Source organism: Myxocyprinus asiaticus, chromosome 49 (assembly GCF_019703515.2).
Source record: "Myxocyprinus asiaticus isolate MX2 ecotype Aquarium Trade chromosome 49, UBuf_Myxa_2, whole genome shotgun sequence".
NCBI lineage: Eukaryota > Metazoa > Chordata > Actinopteri > Cypriniformes > Catostomidae > Myxocyprinus > Myxocyprinus asiaticus.
In genome coordinates this window covers 24696636-24715476 of record NC_059392.1, presented here as the reverse complement: position 1 = coordinate 24715476, position 18841 = coordinate 24696636, and the positions used below count along the sequence as shown (strand labels likewise).

The window sequence follows — 18841 nt, the reverse complement described above, 5'->3', positions numbered from 1 at the left end:
AGCACTGCCCCCAGGTCATGATATACTGCCGTAACCCCTGACAGACTGACCGGCTCGACCTGAAACAGAGAAGACGAGGAACACACAGGATACAGAGCCAAACCAAGACAACGAGAAGAGCAATAATCTCTCCAAGAAATTACAGAATTATTAGCCCAGTTAACGTGTGGGTTATGCTTCCTCAACCATGGCTGGCCCAGGACCAGAGGGTTTCTGGGGGACCGGAGAGTAAAAAACACAATCTTCATGATTGCTTGAAACTCCCATACTTACTGGGACCGTGGCTTGAGAAATGGTGAAGAGGGTCTCCCCCGTCAGAGAGAAGGTGGGAATGGAGGGTTCCACGGATCTCAGCTGGATAACCCATGCAGCGGCTGCTTCCAGATCCATAATGTTCCCTTCAGCTCCTGAGTCAATGTGGGTGAATACGTGGTATACCGACCTACCCCAGGTGATGGTGACTGGGAGGCATGCATCCTTGGTGGAGGACCTAGTGTGGTTAGTTGCACTCATCTGCAGTCCTCGCTTTGCCGATGAATGCCGTCCTTTTAATGTACATGCTGCTAGCAAGTGACCTGCTTCGCCGCAGTACAGGCTCAGTCCCTGGAGCATTCTCCTCTCTCTCTCCTTCCTGGACAAGTGGGTGCGGTTAACTTGCATGGACTCCTCCTCCGGAGTCATCCTGACAGGAGTAGGAGGAGCATGAGAAAAGCAATCAGCGCTTCATTCCTGAGCAGCTTTTCTGGATCGCCGTCGCTGATCCACTCTGATGGCGAGATCGACCAGAGCATCGAATGCCTTAGGTAAATCCAGAGCATAAATTTCATCGAGTAGCTCCTCCGATAACCCACTGAAGAAGCCATCCCACATGGCCTGCTCGTTCCACCCACACGAAATAGCCAGGGTGTAGAACTCAATGGCTAATCAGCAACTGCCATGTTACCTTAGAGTAGCTCCGAGAGTAGACGAGCCGCCTCACTCTCCTGACGGACCGATCAAAAACCTTACACATCTCTGCGGAAAAGGTCTGGAGTGAGGTGCAAAAGGGTAGCTTGTTCTCCCAAGCGAGAGTTCTCCAGTCGCGGGCCCACCCAGTGAGCAGCATAATGACAAACGCTACTTTGGTTTCCTCTGAGAGGTAGTATGAGGAACATGTATTTCATTTTGTGAGTTTTGATTTTTATTAGTAGAGGTGTATTTAAGTAATTGTTTTGTGTGAATTGTATTTTACAGTATTTTGGAATAACTCAATAGGTTTGGACAAAAAAAAAAAATTGTCACGTCAACAAACCAAATAAGAATTCGTTTTGATACTAGTGTGTAATGTTTAGTAATAATGGATAAATGTCATATTTTCTTTCTGTTATTTGTTTCTGTTCAATGAGTTGCTTATAAAACCTCAGACCTAAAACATAGAGCATAAAGAGAGTGGGCATCCCTCTAACAAGACAAATCTTTATTTCTACCCAGCCACCCATCATAATTCCTTCCTGTTGAGAACTCACCGTCCCCGGACGTGGATAAGGAATCCTCCCCTTGTACTCCATCCAGCGATAATCGGGCCCCTCCTTATGCGCGAAGGGCCCATTGAAGGCGGCTCGGATGGAGGCCATGGAGTAAACGCACACAGCCGAGCCTCTGAAGACGGAGCTTTTGAGAAGAGAAACGAAAAGAAAGTGTATTAGTCTACTGCTGGGTTAGAATAACAGAGTTCCTCAAGCTTGGTGACCTTTGACACTCCTGTATGGCCTTAGGCTATCCATTCCCTCGGTGGGAGAATCAAGACGGATTGTTCTACATAGATTGGGTGGACAGGAGACACTCCTATGACCAGACTGTTGATTTTAGGGGCGTTTTTAATACTGATTTCAGTTCCAGGATAAATTGAGATAATCAGATTTAGGTTGTTGGAACAAACAAAAGTGGTCTGAGAACCTGTAAGAGTTAGTTAAATGGAAATGAGTGTGACAGATTGGTAAATTTTGATGGAGCCAATGATAAAGTGGGAATTATGAGGTAAACAAATAACTTGGGCTGGAATGTGGTTTCCTAATGTGAAAGGAATAGTTCACCCAAAAATGAAAACTCCAAGCCTGTTGAAGACAGAAATGACATGAGGGTAAGTAAATAATGACAGAATTTTCATTTTTGGGTGAACAGTTCCTTTAAGGAGGATTATGGACTGGTGACTTAATGATTAAAGAGTTAGTGTTTTGTGAGACTTTCCACGTTATGTTCCTACCTAGAAGTGGAAAAGACGCCGTATATGACTGGATTTTGTGGATCTTTGGTCTCCAAGAGAAAAATGTCCTCTAAAATGAACAAAAAGGGAAAAACGGTTGAGTGTGATTAAAAAAAACATACTTGCAATGACTGATACTCTACATATTGACTGATCTTTAAATGTGCTTTAACTGATCGGTCTCCCTCTAAGAAGTGTGTGATTAGAGTCTGTAAACTTACGCAGTTCATCAAAGTGTGTGTCCATGCCTCCAGGGCCTGGTACTGAACACACCAGTCTGGCCTTCAGAAAGGTGGTCCAGCGATTAATCAAACTTCTCTTCCCTCCAATGTCATTCTGATAAACACACCAAGAACATGAAAGCAATTCCATGACATCACAGTATCTCACAATTGGCCTTATTTGTTTAATGAAAAACTACATAAACTTTTTCATAAAAACAAAATGATCAAGATAGAAAAAAGCAATTGTTTTAGTGTCATTTTGGAATTTAGCAATATTTATACAATTTTGTTTTAAAAAAGAATGATATATTATTCACCAGTTGTTACTTTATTATACTACAATATGCATAAGCAATGTACGTTATGGTGATTTTACCTAATGTGAAGGGTGCTGTTAGGCACAACGTCTCTGAAGTACTTTTGTACATAAATATCATCATTCTGTACTATGGTAAATATTAAAGTACCATGGTATAACCATCTGAAGCCATCACTTTACCATGGTATCCTCACAGTACTTCTTTGTTAGGATTTTGTGGCCTACTCTCCCATTGTGTTTCGAGTGTAAAAAACCCATATATTATAGAATATAGGGTATAATATAATATAATATAATATAATATATAATTTTATTATATTGTTATATTATAAAAATATTTTTATTATATATATATATATACAAAAAAATATATATATATTATATACAAAACTTTGTTTTGGAAGATCAGATGAAAGGAAGTTTGCTAGCTTAGCTTTCACTCCTCTCAAACAAACATGTCATTCATCCATTATAAGATACATGATGCTACAAATACTGTGCAACTGATGATGCTGAGGCTTACACAAACATTCTTGATTTTGGACATGAATCAAAGGTCTTCAAGATCCATTTTCAAGTTTTATTGGTTCATTACGGTGCAGGACTAGGTGCTCACCTTGCAGACACGGGCCACTCGACTATAGATTCGCTTGTCGAGCTGGTTGGACTCCACAGCGGTCTCTTTAAAGAAGAAGTAGACCTTGTCATCATCCAAGCTGTGCGTGTCAGGGATGGAATATGATCCTACAAACTCCGGCTCTGATAAAGGAAAGTGGCATTAGAGTAAGGTTAGAAGACACAAAATGCAATTATGTAGCACTGGTCCCTCTAAAACAGGGGTTCTCAAACTGTTCAGACCGCTCATTCTGTAAGCTTGGGCAATTAAAAAAAAATTTGTTGCGACTGTTTGATGACAGATGTGTTCATTGCAAGTAGGGCTGGTTGTTGTACAGATTTCCTAAATCAATTCCGATTCACAAATTCTCAATTCGATTCCAGCCGGAGGAGAGCTGGCTCCCCCAGCCGAGCATGGTTTCATCAATGTTTCTGACTAACATCTTATGGAGCTTTTGTTTCTAGCCACAGTTGCCTTTGGCTTGCTCATTGGGGCCTTAAAGACAAAAACATGAAGGCATGATTTTAATGATTTTCAAACGCTGTTTCACTGGGGACTTCACAATTGCAATATGATTTTCTGTGTTATCATTCGTCATTTCATTTTTTAAATGTTTTTTTTTTTTTTTGGGGTCACATTTTTGGTTTTTAAAATGTACAAATTCCATGTATTCCATCAATAAATATGATGTCTTGGGGGATCTGGGTAGCTCAGCGAGTATTGACGCTGACCACCACCCCTGGAATCGTGAGTTCGAATCCAAGGTGTGCTGAGTGACTCCAGCCAGGTCTCCTAAGCAACCAAATTGGCCCGGTTGTTAGGGAGGGTAGAGTCACACGGGGTAACCTCCTCGTGGTCGCGATTAGTGGTTTTCGCTCTCAATGTGGCGTGTGGTAAGTTGTGCGTGGATCGTGGAGAGTAGCATGAGCCTCCACATGCTGCGAGTCTCCGCATTGTCATGCACAATGAGTCACGTGATAAGATGCGCGGACTGACTATCTTAGAAGCGGAGGCAACTGAGACTTATCCTCAGCCACCTGGATTGAGGTGAGTAACTGCGCCACTACGAGGACCTAGTAAGCTGTGGGAATTGGGCATGCCAAATTGGGGAGAAAAGCGGATAAAATAAAAAATAAAAAAATAAATAAACATGATGTCTTGAAATTGCATATACTGTATATGAGGTTAATATCTAACCTCATGTCTTGTGCACCCCTAGGGGACGCACCACAGTTTGGGAACTGCTGCCTTCGAACAAGACCATGCTGTCTTTCACACACAATGAAAACAATGAAACAAAGAAGGTTTCTCACCATTGAGCCAGTGGTCCTGGTAAGCTTCAGTGCGGATATAATGTTGATTGCTGCTGTGCACAGATGTGCGAAAAATAGCGATATTAGTTCCCATGAAGTCTACTGACGTCCCGGCATACAGGTCGCCATCTAAGGCAAGCAGAAGGAGTCATATAAGGAAAGCACTTCCTGAATAACTTAGAATGACTAATGATTTTGTATAATCTCATGATTTTTAATTAATCTACCTTTAAAATACTTTAGTTTTTACAGCAGCATGTGTGAATATGAAGTTTCAATTATTCCAGATACACAAAGGCATCATTATATTATAAAAGGGTCTCTGGTCACAGTAATAGCCTTTAATTAGGTAGCATATGGTTAATGCAGTATGGTTCTCTGGGGTGTATGGAGTAAAATAATTTCACAGCTGGATTTAATTTCCTAACCACACTGTAGCAGCACCTGGGCATTTTTTTTTATACATTAAGTTGAAGTAATATTTTACTCAAAAATTAAAATTCTGTCATTATTTACTCACTCTGATGTCGTTCTAAATCTTAATTTCTTCTATGGGACAGAAAAGGGGAATTTTTAAAGAATATCCTGACCACTCTTTTCTATATAATGAAAGTAAATGAAGCAGTCTAGCACCAAAATGACAAATAAAAAAATAATAATAAATAAAAACACCATAAAAGTAGTCCATATGATTTGTGCACAATATTCCAAGTCTTCTGAAGTCTTACAATAGCTATGTGTGAGAAACAGACCAAAATGTAAGTTGTTATTTACTGATAATCTTCTCGGATCAGTCCGATTCATTTAACAATCATTCAGAACAGTTATGTGAACCGTATCATCCCTTTACTCAAACAAGAGATTTGTTCACAAAACAGACAATGCTTTTTCTATCATTATATCTCATGAGCATGGCAAGTAGAGTTAAAGCAGACTGATTTTCAGTGAATAACGGTTTAAATTTCAGTTGTTTCCTCACACAAAGCTGTTGTACAACTTTAAAACACTTGTAGCACACAAGTTGTATAGACTACTTTGTGATACTTTCATGGTGCCTTTTTTTTTTTTTTTTTTCATTTTAGAGCTTCACAGCCCCAGTCCTCATTCACTATCATTATATGGAAAAGATTGGATACTCTTCAAAAATTCATCATGAATTAGAAAGATATATGGGTGAGTAAATAATGGCAGAATTTTCATTTTTGAGTGTGTAAACTGTGCAGTAAGTGTACACTGGAGACAAATGCAGACAAATAAGGGTGAGGAACCTGCTGACTGTAGGAACTTCCAAATTGCTCCATGTAAAACTAACTGGGGTTAGCCTCACCCATTCATCAGTGACAATGGGAAGTTTTCGTGCAAGTATTTCTTGCTGCAAAAGGCTGTTTTTGAGGACAGTATGGGCGAAATTATGTGTTCGGGAGTCTGGGTTCATTTTAACCTCAGGACAGGGAGAGAAAAATACCAGGATATGTTTATTCTGAGAGAAAAAAAGCCCAGTATTGATAGCCTCACCCTATGTGTGTGTGTGTGTGTGTGTGTGTGTGTGTGTGTTTAAAAATATACTGCAAATATGTGTAAATTATGATTGCTCAGTACAAGTATATGAAGTACAGGGGCAAGAAAAAGTATGTGAACCCTTTGGAATTACCTGCATTTATGTATAAATTTGTCTTAAAAGCTGGTTTGATCTTCATCGAAGTTACAATAATGAAAAACACAATCTGTTTTAACTAATAACACACATAGTATTGTATTGTTCTTGTACATATTTAATACATTATTCAAACATTCACAGTGTAGGTTGGAAAAAGTATGTGAACCTCTAGGCTAATGATGTCAACAAAAGCTAATTAGAGTCAAGAGTTGGCAAAGCTGGCCTCCAATTAATTAAACAAGATTGGAGGTGTGGGTTAGAGCTACTCTGACTTATAAAAAGCACTCAAATATTTTGAGTTTGCTATTCACAAAAGCATCTGCTGACGTGGACCATGCCTCGAAAAAAAGAGATTTCGGAAGACCTATGATCAAGAATGGTTGCTTTGAATAAAGCTGGAAAGGGTTAAAAAGTTATATTGAAGAGCACAGATAATAATATGTTAGACAAATTGTCTATAAATAGAGACAATTTAGTACTGTGGCTACTCTCCATAGAAATGACTGTCCAGCCAAGATGACTCAAAGGGCACACACCAGAATGCTCAATGAGGTAAAAAATAAAAATAAAAACCTAGAGTGACAGCTAACAACTTGAAGGAATCATTGGAACTGGTTAACATCTCTGTTCATGAGTCTACTATATGGAAAACATTAAACAGGCATGGTGTCCATGGCAGCAGCACAAAGGAAGCTACTGCTTTCCAACAGAAACATTGCTGCGTGCCTGAAGTTTGCCAAATACCACCTTGACACTCCATAATGCTACCGGGATAATGTTTTGTGGACTGATGAAACTAAGGTTGAATTGTTTGGGAAGAACACGTAGCACTACATATGGCGTAAATAGGATGCCGCATACCAACATGAAAATATCATCCCAGCGGTGAAGATTACAATTGTTTGTTGTAAGCACATTGTTGTTTGTCTATACTTGTGACTTTGATGAAGATGAGATCTTATGTATCACCAATACATTCCAAAGGGTTCACATACTTTTTCTTGCCACTGTACATGGTATAAAAATCATCATATATATATGCACAATTACAGTTGGAAATAAATCTAACTTGACAGACAGACAGACAGACAGACAGACAGATAGATAGATAGATAGATAGATAGATAGATAGATAGATAGATAGACAGACAAACAGACAGATAGACAGACAGACAGATAGATAGATAGACAGATAGGCAGATAGATAGACAGACAGACAGATAGACAGACAGATAGATAGATAGATGGACAGACAGATAGATAGATAGATAGATAGATAGATAGACAGACAGACAGATAGACAGATAGATAGATAGATAGATAGATAGATAGACAGACAGACAGACAGACAGACAGATAGATAGACAGACAGACAGATAGACAGATAGATAGATAGATAGACAGACAGACAGACAGACAGACAGACAGATATACAGACAGATAGATAGATAGATAGATAGATAGATAGATAGATAGATAGATAGATAGATAGACAGACAGATAGACAGACAGACAGACAGATAGATAGATAGATAGATAGATAGATAGATAGATAGATAGATAGACAGACAGACAGACTGATAGACAGACAGACAGACAGACAGACAGACAGATAGATAGATAGATAGATAGATAGATAGATAGATAGATAGATAGACAGACAGACAGATAAATAGATAGATAGATAGATAGATAGATAGATAGATAGATAGATAGATAGATAGATAGATATAGATAGATAGATAGATAGACAGATCAGGAAACTCACCTGTCAGTCGGGCAGTGAAAGTTTCTTGTGGACTGAAAGGACATTTTCCTCTCCCGGATTCTACAGCATGGCTCAAGAGCTGGAATGTGGGGTTCTAGGTGACATACACAAGATTGTCATCCTCTTTGCACCATTACTCTCATTGTTAGTTCAGCTTTAGGGTCTTTATCTCTCAGCAGGTGCTGTAGGATCTTATTTAGCCTGGTGGGTGATCATATAGTCCCATTAACAAGCTTAAGGTGTCCTTTAAAAGTCCTGTTTACTGTACTTTACACTTCTTGTGGGCCTTGCAACAAAAAAGACACAGTAGTTGAAAATACTACAAGGTTTCAGTGCATACATGTACATTATCATGACAACTCACCTCAAGATTGTGTCCCAGGTCAATGTAGGTGCATTGCGGGTGAAACGCACCAGTTCCACACACATACACGTGAGTTTTATTGAAAGGCTGAAGAAGTCTCACGTAATTGGCGCAGTCCATCTGAAAGATACATGCAGTATGTGTTTAAAAGGATGATTTGAAAGAGTAATGGTAAGTATCAGAAGATGTACAGCATTTTAAATCACCCAGTAATGCACCTAATGATGTTCTGCTATTTTGTTTTGCTATTATAGCAGGGGAGCTGTTGCTAAAATTCAGGCAAAGAGATGGCAATTTCTCCTCCCTTAAGACTTTACAACTTGAATTATCCCCCCAGAGAGCTCTGCATATCATATTGTAAGGCTTTATTCTTATCTAAGACTATGAGAACTCTGGTAAAAATGCACATGTATACAACCACATGGGCTCTTGAAAGCTTTTTTTCTGCTATATTTACCTTTGAGCTCTTTTAAAGTTCAAGCTACTTACCGAAAGATTCTTTCCTGCGTATTTGCAGCGTTCAATGTGTTCCTGTCCAGCTGGCCAATGAATCTAAAAATAATAAAGACAGTTTTTCCAGTCAATAGAAGAAAAAAACATTGCACAACTACATTTTTTAAAGCAGGGAAAGCAACATGCTTAAACGCTCTCCTGCAGTGAGTTTATTAAGGGTTATTATTCAGTAAAACCAACATTTAACAACGTCATAGCTTGTAATTGCTCTATTAACAGAATTAAATAGCTGAATTGATTGTTCTTTGAATATTTATAGACTACTTGTCAGAAGTCTGAACAACCTGAAAACGTTTCGATCTAAATCAGGAGTCTTCAACATTTTTCAGTCCACCCCTTATTAGATAGTGAGATTAAGCAGAGACCCCCTATTATAAATTGTATCAAATTGATGTTGCCTTTAAGTCTGGCTTAAAATAAAGTGTATAGTAGCATATTAAAGGCATTAAAATATTGGGTAACACTTTCTAATAGCCTAACTACATGGTATAAAGTATTTGTAAAGCATTAGTTTTTAGTTTATTGACCCTTTATAAATTATTGTTCCAACCTTGTAAAAAAATGAATAGGCTATATTGAACTAGTATTTTATTAGTTCATATTTACTGTAGCAAACAACACCTAACTAATATATTTTAGTTAATGCAAACCAGTCGTAAAGAAGTGGTTATGAGAACATTCAGAAGGCATAAATTCATAGTTAATAAAGAAAATATGTATATACTTATATATATAATTAATTGGATATACATTTATTCTTAATTAATGTGCTTATTAAATGTTTAGAAACACTAACTATTAAAGCAATTAATGGTTAATAAAGGTAGCAATAAGCACCGACTAATTGCATGTTAAGTATTTTGCATGACCTTATATAAAGTGAGAACTAATATATATACTTTATTTATTTATTAATGATCCATTACTCTTACAAGTTGTTTACTAAGGATGAAAACTCATTATCAATCAGCTTATATGTGAACTTATTAAAAAATAACAAATTGTAAATACAAATATAATCATAAATATAAATTAATAACATATTATTTGTATATAATTTATTAATGTATTAACAATGTAGGAACATCAGTTTATAAATAAAGAATTACCTATAAACTAATACTTTAAAAATACTTTTTACCATGTAGTTATTATAAAGTGTTGCCAAATATTACAGGCATTAAAATATTGGATAAAACTTTATAATAGCCTAATCACACAGTATAAATTATTTGTAAAGCATTAGCATGTAGTTAATTGATCATTTATAAATTATTGTTCCAACATTGTTAAAACATTAATAGGCTTCTGTATAGTAGCTTCTATAGTGATCTCCTGGGATTTTCACACACAACAGTCTCTAGAATTTACTCTGAATGGTGCCAAAAACAAAAAACATCCAGTGAGCGGCAGTTCTGTGGACTGAAATGTCTTGTTGATGAGAGAGGTCAACAGAGAATGGCCAGACTGGTTCATGCTGACAAAGTCTACAGTAACTCAGATAACCACTCTGTATAATTGTGAGTGAGAAGAATATCATCTCAGAATGCTATTCTAGGATGCAGATTGGCGCTGTTTTGGCGGCAAGAAGGGGACCTACACAATATTAGGCAGGTGATTTTAATGTTGTGGCTGATTGGTGTATGTAATGAATTAGATATACATTTATGCCTAATTAATGTTTTTTATTACTGTTTTGGAAAAAAATAGCAGTTAATGCTTAATAAAGGTAGTAATTAGCACTCAATAATTGCAAGCTAAGTATTTTGCATGACCTAATCTAAAGTGAGAACTATATATAAATTAATTAATAAATATATAATAAATATCACACTATTTATATATACTCTACTGATGTATTAAAAAATGCAGGAACATTGATTTATAAATAATGAAGCACCACTGAACTAATACTTTATAAATACTTTATACCATGTATTTATTACAAAGTGCTGCCAAATAAGGATTATTAATCAACAATTATACATTACATTTACACTAGTACATTTAGAACTTTAACTTCTTAACATAAGCTTTGAAGTTCATTCATTTTTTTATTTTAACATTGTATTTTATTGCATATGTTGTAACTTCATTTTTTATCTTTTGATTAATGGAAAATGTGGAAAATAATAAAAAATAAAGAATAAGTATGTGTGTCCAAATTTTTGACTGGTATATGATCACATTTGTTCCTCGAAGAAAATGTGTGCTATGAGTCACAAGTTGATTTACAGGGACACTCCTTGCTGTATTTCCATAATTACTCAACTAGCTACATGCCTTACAAATTGTGATAATTTCCATATGGAAATTGTTTGCAGGTATTGACCTAATCATTAGTTGGCAATCAGCACACTGTACATAATAATGTAATTGGGAGAATGAGAATAACTCACGTTTGCATAACTGTGCAGTAACCTCATGATTAACCTCATTTGTTTGGGGTATTTTACTATTACAAAGACGTGGAAACTAATTTTATATTGAGCCAAATGTAACTCTAAGGGAGTGAATTAAACTCTTGTTTAATTATCAGTAACGATGATGTGTAGTAGAAAACTTCGGTCAGAACAAACTTAGGAGTTAATCAACAGCAGACCACAGATGCATTCAGCAGAGTTTCATTTAACTTCAGAGAGGCCATGATGGTGATATTAGACATGTATTGATGCATTTGAACACACATTTTTTTGGCCAGTGAACATTATGTGTAGTCTGTTTTCCCTTTAGTAAATTTCCTCCTCTCTGCCTGCAAATGTATTCACATATTTCACTGATAGTTGAAATGATAGAGCTGTGGGGTGGTGGTTGTGCGATATGACCTTGCGTGCCGGTTGGGTGAGGCTTTCAGAGTTCAGCATGTAGATGTGGTCTCGTCCTCCGACCAGCAGCCAGCCACGGTCTTCATCCAGCAGTAAGGCCTGGAACGCTCCACCCACTCCACCATCCCAGAACACCGCAGAGCTGTTCCTCGACCGCAGGTCTGACAGAAGACAACAGTTTAACAGACATTTCAGTTTCATGAAAAGCAGGAAACCATTGTTTGAAGGTAATAGTTTGAAGCTTAGACAGACAGACAGACAGACAGACAGACAGACAGATAGATAGATAGATAGATAGATAGATAGATAGATAGTGTTACTAGGGTGTTCTGGGTGGATGCTAGAGTGTTGCTACATAGTTGCTAGAGTGTTGCTTGGTGGTCCCTAGAGTGTTCTTTGGGGGTGGTTGCATTTTTGCTAGACCGTTTCTAGGGTGTTACTATGAGGTTGTTAAGGTGTTGCTGGGACAGTTGCTAGTTGTTTGCTAGTGGATAAATAGGGAGTTCTGGATGGACTCAAGAGTGTTGCTAGGGTGTCGCTAGGCAGGTGTTAGGGTGTTGCTAGTTGTTTGTTAGGGGATTGATAGGGTGTTCGGGGTGAACGCAAGAGTGTTGCTAGGGTGTTGCTTGGTTGCTGCTTGGGTGTTAATAGGTAGTTGTTAGAGGTTTTCTGTGGTTGCTAGGGTGTTAGTAGGTGGTTTTTAGGGTGTTGCAAGGTGTTTGCTAGGGGGTTGTTAGGGTGTTCGGTGGGGACGCAAGACAGTTGCTATGAGGTTACTAAGGATTTGCAAGGTGGTTGCTAGAGTGTTACTAGGTGGTTGAAAGAGTGTTGTACCATGGTTGATACAGTGTTGCTTGGTGGTTGCTAGGGTATTCTGGGTGGTTTCTAAAGTATTGCTACGTGGTTGCTAAAGTTTGCTACGTGGTTTTTAGGGTGTTGGGGTGTTGCTAGGGTGTTTCTAGGCAGTTGCTAGGGTGTTGCTGGGGGTTTACTGGTGTTTTTTAGGGTGATCTGGGTGGACGCAAGACTTGCATCGAGGTTGATACAGTGTTGCTTGCTGGTTGCTAGGGTGTTCTGGGTGGTTTCTGAAGTGTTGCTAGGTGGTTGCTAGAGTTTGCTACATGGTCGTTAGGGTGTTCTGGGTGGTTGCTAGAATGTTGCTAATTGGTTGCTAGGTGGTTGCTAGAGTGTTGTGGGTGGTTGGCAGGGCTTGTTGATTTAAGGTTGCTAGAGTGTTGCTAGGGTGTTTAGATGGTTTCTAGAAAGTTGCTACCTTGTTGCTAGGGTATTGCCCTAGCGCTGTGGCTGCAATGTTTGCACAGGCAAGAACTACTCAAACTTTCTTCAGAAAAAGTTAAAATTTATTTTTAATATACTTAATTCAAACTTCCATGAAGACGAGAAATAAGCATTTGTACACTGCATGTTATAAACCTCAGATTTACAGTACAACCCATTCTTTAACCCTATAAGAGGCAGGAGAGGTTGTTGTATAACATATAATTATTTTGATAAGATTGTGTTACAATTTAAAGCTTGTGAGACTCAGGATCGCACAGCATCAGTCAGTTTGGCTTCTGTCACTCAAAGTCATTCATAACGAGGTAATTGTGCGGCGGGTCTGATCTTTGATAGACATGTAAAATAAATACGTAAATCATGCAACATACGAAATGGTTTATCGTTAATCAGGTTACAAAGATTAACACTACCCCACTGCAGCCTGCACATGGAGGTACAATTATACATGAAAGTTGCACAAATGCAACACTAATACAAACACATTTAGACACGTCCACATCTCCCCCCACCTTCTCTCTTGCTGGTGTTTCAGCAGGCACAAAACTCTCCCAATTAGGGCCAATTAACCCTAAACACTGTTCCTTGACAGCTGCACTTCTGCTACTCTATTCCAGGGGGACAGGTCTCTGACAGGCATCCCACAGCGGCTTACATATGTGGCATATTTGCAGGCAAAGCAAAGAGTCCATGATTACACATCAACAGGCAATTTAACTCATGGAACTTCTAACATTTGGTGGTGTCAGGCATGCTAGATTGCGGTGAGGGGAGGATTGGGGTAATAAACTTTGACATGTGTTTTCTTAGCCTTATGTCCTGCCTCGATATCGACAAAAGGGAGTTGACATGTTGCGCAGGAAACAGCTCAAGGTCTAGAGAATGCATTTTTGCTCTTTGGCCAGGTCACCTCGAGGTGAAGATTAAATGATGCACCTGCGAATGTTGCCATGATGTTTTTCGTCATTTCTTGTGCATTTGTGCATACTTAAGACACAGACTTGGGATAGAAATGACCAAGTAATAATGTGTTATAAACTTATGTATACTTTTAGTATCACTGAGTATACTGCAAAAAATCATTTTCTTGCTCAGTATTTTTGTCTTGTTTTCAAGTAAAAAAAAAAAAAAAAAAATCTAAACATTGTTATAACACATACATTTACTTTGCAAGCAAACTGACATAAGATCTGGGGCCCTATTTTATGAGCGCTAGCACTATGCGATAAGTCATACGTGCAAAGTCAGTGGGCATGGCCATGAAGTTTTGGTATTTTAGTGCAAGTATGTGCTAAGTCTAGGCACAAGTCAGTATGGCGAAATTGCACACGCAAAGCACTAATGGGCTGGGTCAAGTGCAATTTAATTCTGAAATTCTTCTTCGGACATTAAACCGTCTGCGTCCTATTATATATTCCATTCCCTGTCAAGCACCAGCGATATAAACAAATACAGCACAATTATAAGTATTTGATAATGTACACTGCCGTTCAAAAGATTGGGGTCACTTACTCCTTTATTATATATATTTTTTTCTTTCACATTTTAGAATAATAGTAAAGTCATCAAAAGCATGGAATAACAGAAATGGAACTATGGGAATTATTTTTTAAAGTATAATTAATCATATTGATCAAGTGACACAAAAATCATGGCTAGTATTAATAGTGATTGTATCAGCCTTCCAGGTTAGGCTGTGGAATTTTGCACGCACTTTACTTCTACTCATCAATTTTGCTTTAAAAATGTAATTCATTTATTGAAAAAAAAATGTTTTTTAACTAAAAATATTTCTAAATTCATTTTCCCTCTCCAACTTCTTCCACCGGCCTCTTTTGCAGTAACTTAAAAATCATCCTACGACAACAGGTGAAAAAAATCTAAATACAAATTACATAATAAATACCATTGTAAATATAAACATAATAATTATTATTATAATAATGACCTCTAGAAAGTTTTACACAAATCTCAAAATGTTGTTTCATAAAACAACTACAACAGTGATCGTAATGGACATCATTTGATGTTCCACTATATTTTCAGAGTTTGGACAAGAACTTTATTACTACCTGCTGGTGGAATCTCCAAACTGCAAATGCAGGATCTGAGTTTAGACTTTGCGCTGAGAACAGATGTGCTTTTGAAACGTCTTAGCACAATGACCAATTTCTCGGTAAGTTAGCAAATTGGGCTTTGCGCCACTTCAGTAACATATAATGCACCCAAAGTTTAAGCACATACACTCACAGATAGCGCAAACATTCCCACCCACGCCCATTTGTGCATTACGCTGCTATGAAAATTGCTTTTAGAATTAGCTCTCTGTCGTTGCATGTTGCGCTCTGCCTGATGTAGCCAGTGTTTCTGTCTCTTTTCTTTCCTGCCTTTATTCATGTTAAGAGAAGATCCCTTGTTGCCTCTTGAGTTACCCTGAGATTGCATTGACAGATGGAGATTACTGAAGTGTGTTTCTGCATGCGTGTGTTAACTGTCATTAACAGGCCGTGATAAAGAGTCCTCTTGCTCTCAACTTCATGACATAAATTTGCATTCCAAGCCCGTAAGACGGAATTCCAGTTCTTTTTAATGAGGCTGTAGAGATTTGGAAATTTTGAAAAATAAAGCTCCTATATGCAATAAAAATGCATTCAACAAGTGGTTCTCAAATAGTGAGTCACAACGCAAAAATGGGTTGCAAATCTTTTCTGATAAAGTCATGTACAACAGGGGTAAAACAATGCAAACTTAGTATATTGGCTCAAATTCATCTGTCACTTGGTAATATGGCTAATACTAATGCAACATTTAGCCCAATGTTTGTTTTATGTGTTATATTGGTATATCACACTTCTGCTGTTGTTTATACATTTACAAAACTGTCACTTTTCCTAATCAGCATCAGTGTCATGTACATTTGTGCATATTGTTGGGTCTATGCAGTTAATGGTCAATATAATAAATTTAAATATTTGATTTTAAAGACATTTGCTTGCTTTGGTACATATGCTAAACCATTTTGGGCACTGTGTTGGGTCACCACTTGATTTCTAAAGTAAAATCTGGGTCCTGAAGCAAAACCAGTTGAGAACCACTGCAATTAAAAATGAAAAATCTCCTTGAGTTAATTACTAAATCTGCAGTATGTAATCAAAGTTCAATTTAGAATGCAATTAGGATCTATGATTAATGCCAAAAAAAAAGTCTTCTTGGATCATATTTCACATATCTTCCTGCTTCGGTTTGCCTTTCTTAGCGTTCATAGTCCATTAAAGCTGCACACTGCATGACTCACCATTAAAGGAATTTTCAGATGCCACAAGGTGATTTCTCACTGACAAGTACAAATAAATCTCATAATTGGGGTATGTTGATGCTATCCATCATGAAACTCATTCAGCACAAAGGCCAACATACAAGTCATGGAACCTGCTGGAATCCTTTTCCTTGGAGCTTCCAGCTCTCAGTTATAACGTTTCCTTTGATATAGAGGATTCAGCAACAGTCAACCCCATAATTTTATAGTTTTTTTTTATTTTTTTATTTATTTTAAAAACAGACACCTGCAGCAGAGACTATGGGTTTTTTCAACCTTGAGTTCTCCTTAAAAGTTAAAAAGATTAAAAATTGTTTTTCAGTAGCTCAATTGATAGAGCATGGAGCTTGCAATGCCAAGGTGATGGATTATATGTATGGACTGGTAAAAAATGTTATACCCCAAATGCACTTGGATAAAAGTCAAATGTGTATATATATATATATATATATATATATATATATATATATATATATATATATATATATAAAATTGTGTAAACATGATTTAAGTGTGCTTAAAGCCAATGCCCACACTAATATGTTTTCGTCTCGTTTTCATTTACACCATTCATCCACACTAGAATGACGTTTTCCTCCACTGAAAACTGAAATTTTCGATAACGCTCTCCATTACGGCATAGTTTGGAAAACGAAGAAACTGAAAACTGAGTTTTCAAACTTAAACGGATTTGTGTAGGTGTGGAAATCAGGGATTTACAGCATTTACCAGATTACAGGATTTACAGATTCGTACATCTTCATGGCAACAAAGTTGCAATATTGGATATCACTTTATACAGATCAGGTCAGTAAATGTGTTTTTCACAATAAAATCGTGTTAACACATAAAATGTTTACATATTGTAGCTACTTTTGAAAGGTGTGTATTTTAAAGGCGGAAACATACTCTACGCAAGTACATGAGCTCAGCTAGTGATTGCAAGCAGCTGAACATGCTTAACGTGCGTTTTTACATTACAGTCTTGACCAACACAAAACAGGTATTGTTTGAAAGTTAAGAAGCTCTACTATACAATGCATTTAGGCATTAATACCAAAACTGAACAAGTGTTTTGAAATTTGCAGACAAATCAGAATTGTTCTGTTTTGATAATTTATGAAAAAAAAGGCACTGCACATAATATTGTAATGGGTAAAAAAAATCAAACTGATCAAATAGCCATGTGTCATATGTCGTTGGAAAGCTCTCAAAGAGTAGAATACAACCAGTCTTTTGTTTATCCTTTATTACTTTTTTATATTGAGTAATAGCTAAGTATATGTCTTTGACATAAATGTTACATGTAAACAGGTATTGCTTATTTGCCGCGTTTTCGCTTATAACTTCACAAAAAAATCATATAAATATAAAATATCATATACCATTGCTTAGAGAGATTATCTTTAACACAATATAATCGGATGCATAGATCCAGGCGTGGACTGGCCATTGAGAGAACCGGGACTTTTCCTGGTGGGCAGGCCGCGAAATGCCGCGTTATGTAGAAAGCGACACAAAACGGCGCCACGATAGGCGGAAGGGGGCAGCAACCCCCCCCTCACGCTCAACAACTTTTGGGCCAGTTTCTATGTAAAATCCATAGGATCCGCCCCTGCAAAGATCATTAGATAATCCACACAAAGCACAATGTGCGCACAGCACATACTGTGCTCTCTGGCTAAAAACACGTTAGCTTAGTAGTACGTTGTCCAGTGTCATGAAGCGTTAAATCAATCATATTAGGATTGAGATCACGGTGGAATTCATCCAAATGTGGGCAGAGAGGATCGTTCACTGTAATTACATATGGCCACCTCTAGATGGCATCAAGTACATGACACAAACTCAGAGATGACTAAAATGACACAGAATGGAACTCAATGAGATCTTGTTACTCATGCTGCATGCTTTGGAGACAGAAAGCATACCTTTAGTCATTGCTGTATTTGCATGTGTAATTATTTCTTATGTAAAATTAGTACATTTTATTTGTTTGGAGACATTTTTGGACACTAGGATCAATTATATTTGTAATGCTATAACTTTTGATTGCTTTGTCGCGTCAACACAAAATGACTGATACTCAAATAATGATACTCACATACAGGTGACATGATTGGGAACAAAACAAATGCAGTTTTTTTTTTTTTTTTTTTTTTTTTGTGAGCTAGCTTATGTACAACCTGAGATATATAATGTCAAATTCAAAAAATTAAAAAAAAAAAAAAAAAAAAAAAAAATTTACCTATTGGCTCAAGATTGTTTTGTGATTTTTCAACAGCTTCTTTCAGGGTCTGAAAGTCTCAGAATTTATCATAAACTATATCATTAAAAAAATGGAAAAGTTTTCTTTACAATGATATCAAACACTTGACCTTTTCT

At 37.2% G+C, this 18841-nt stretch overlaps 1 protein-coding gene across 3 annotated transcripts in view; it reads right to left on the bottom strand.

The window, feature by feature from the left end:
- LOC127438193 (semaphorin-3D-like) overlaps positions 1 to 18841 on the bottom strand; it is a 98578-nt gene that overhangs the window by 20809 nt on the left and 58928 nt on the right. For all 3 annotated transcript variants that reach the window (XM_051693575.1, XM_051693577.1, XM_051693576.1), the window contains exons 3-11: positions 11842 to 12002; positions 8993 to 9055; positions 8504 to 8623; positions 8140 to 8233; positions 4715 to 4843; positions 3402 to 3544; positions 2464 to 2578; positions 2243 to 2312; positions 1506 to 1650 (exon numbers count right to left, since the gene is read on the bottom strand). In XM_051693575.1, the coding sequence (XP_051549535.1) occupies positions 1506 to 1650; positions 2243 to 2312; positions 2464 to 2578; positions 3402 to 3544; positions 4715 to 4843; positions 8140 to 8233; positions 8504 to 8623; positions 8993 to 9055; positions 11842 to 12002 (1040 nt within the window). The remainder of the gene's footprint in view (positions 1 to 1505; positions 1651 to 2242; positions 2313 to 2463; positions 2579 to 3401; positions 3545 to 4714; positions 4844 to 8139; positions 8234 to 8503; positions 8624 to 8992; positions 9056 to 11841; positions 12003 to 18841) is intronic.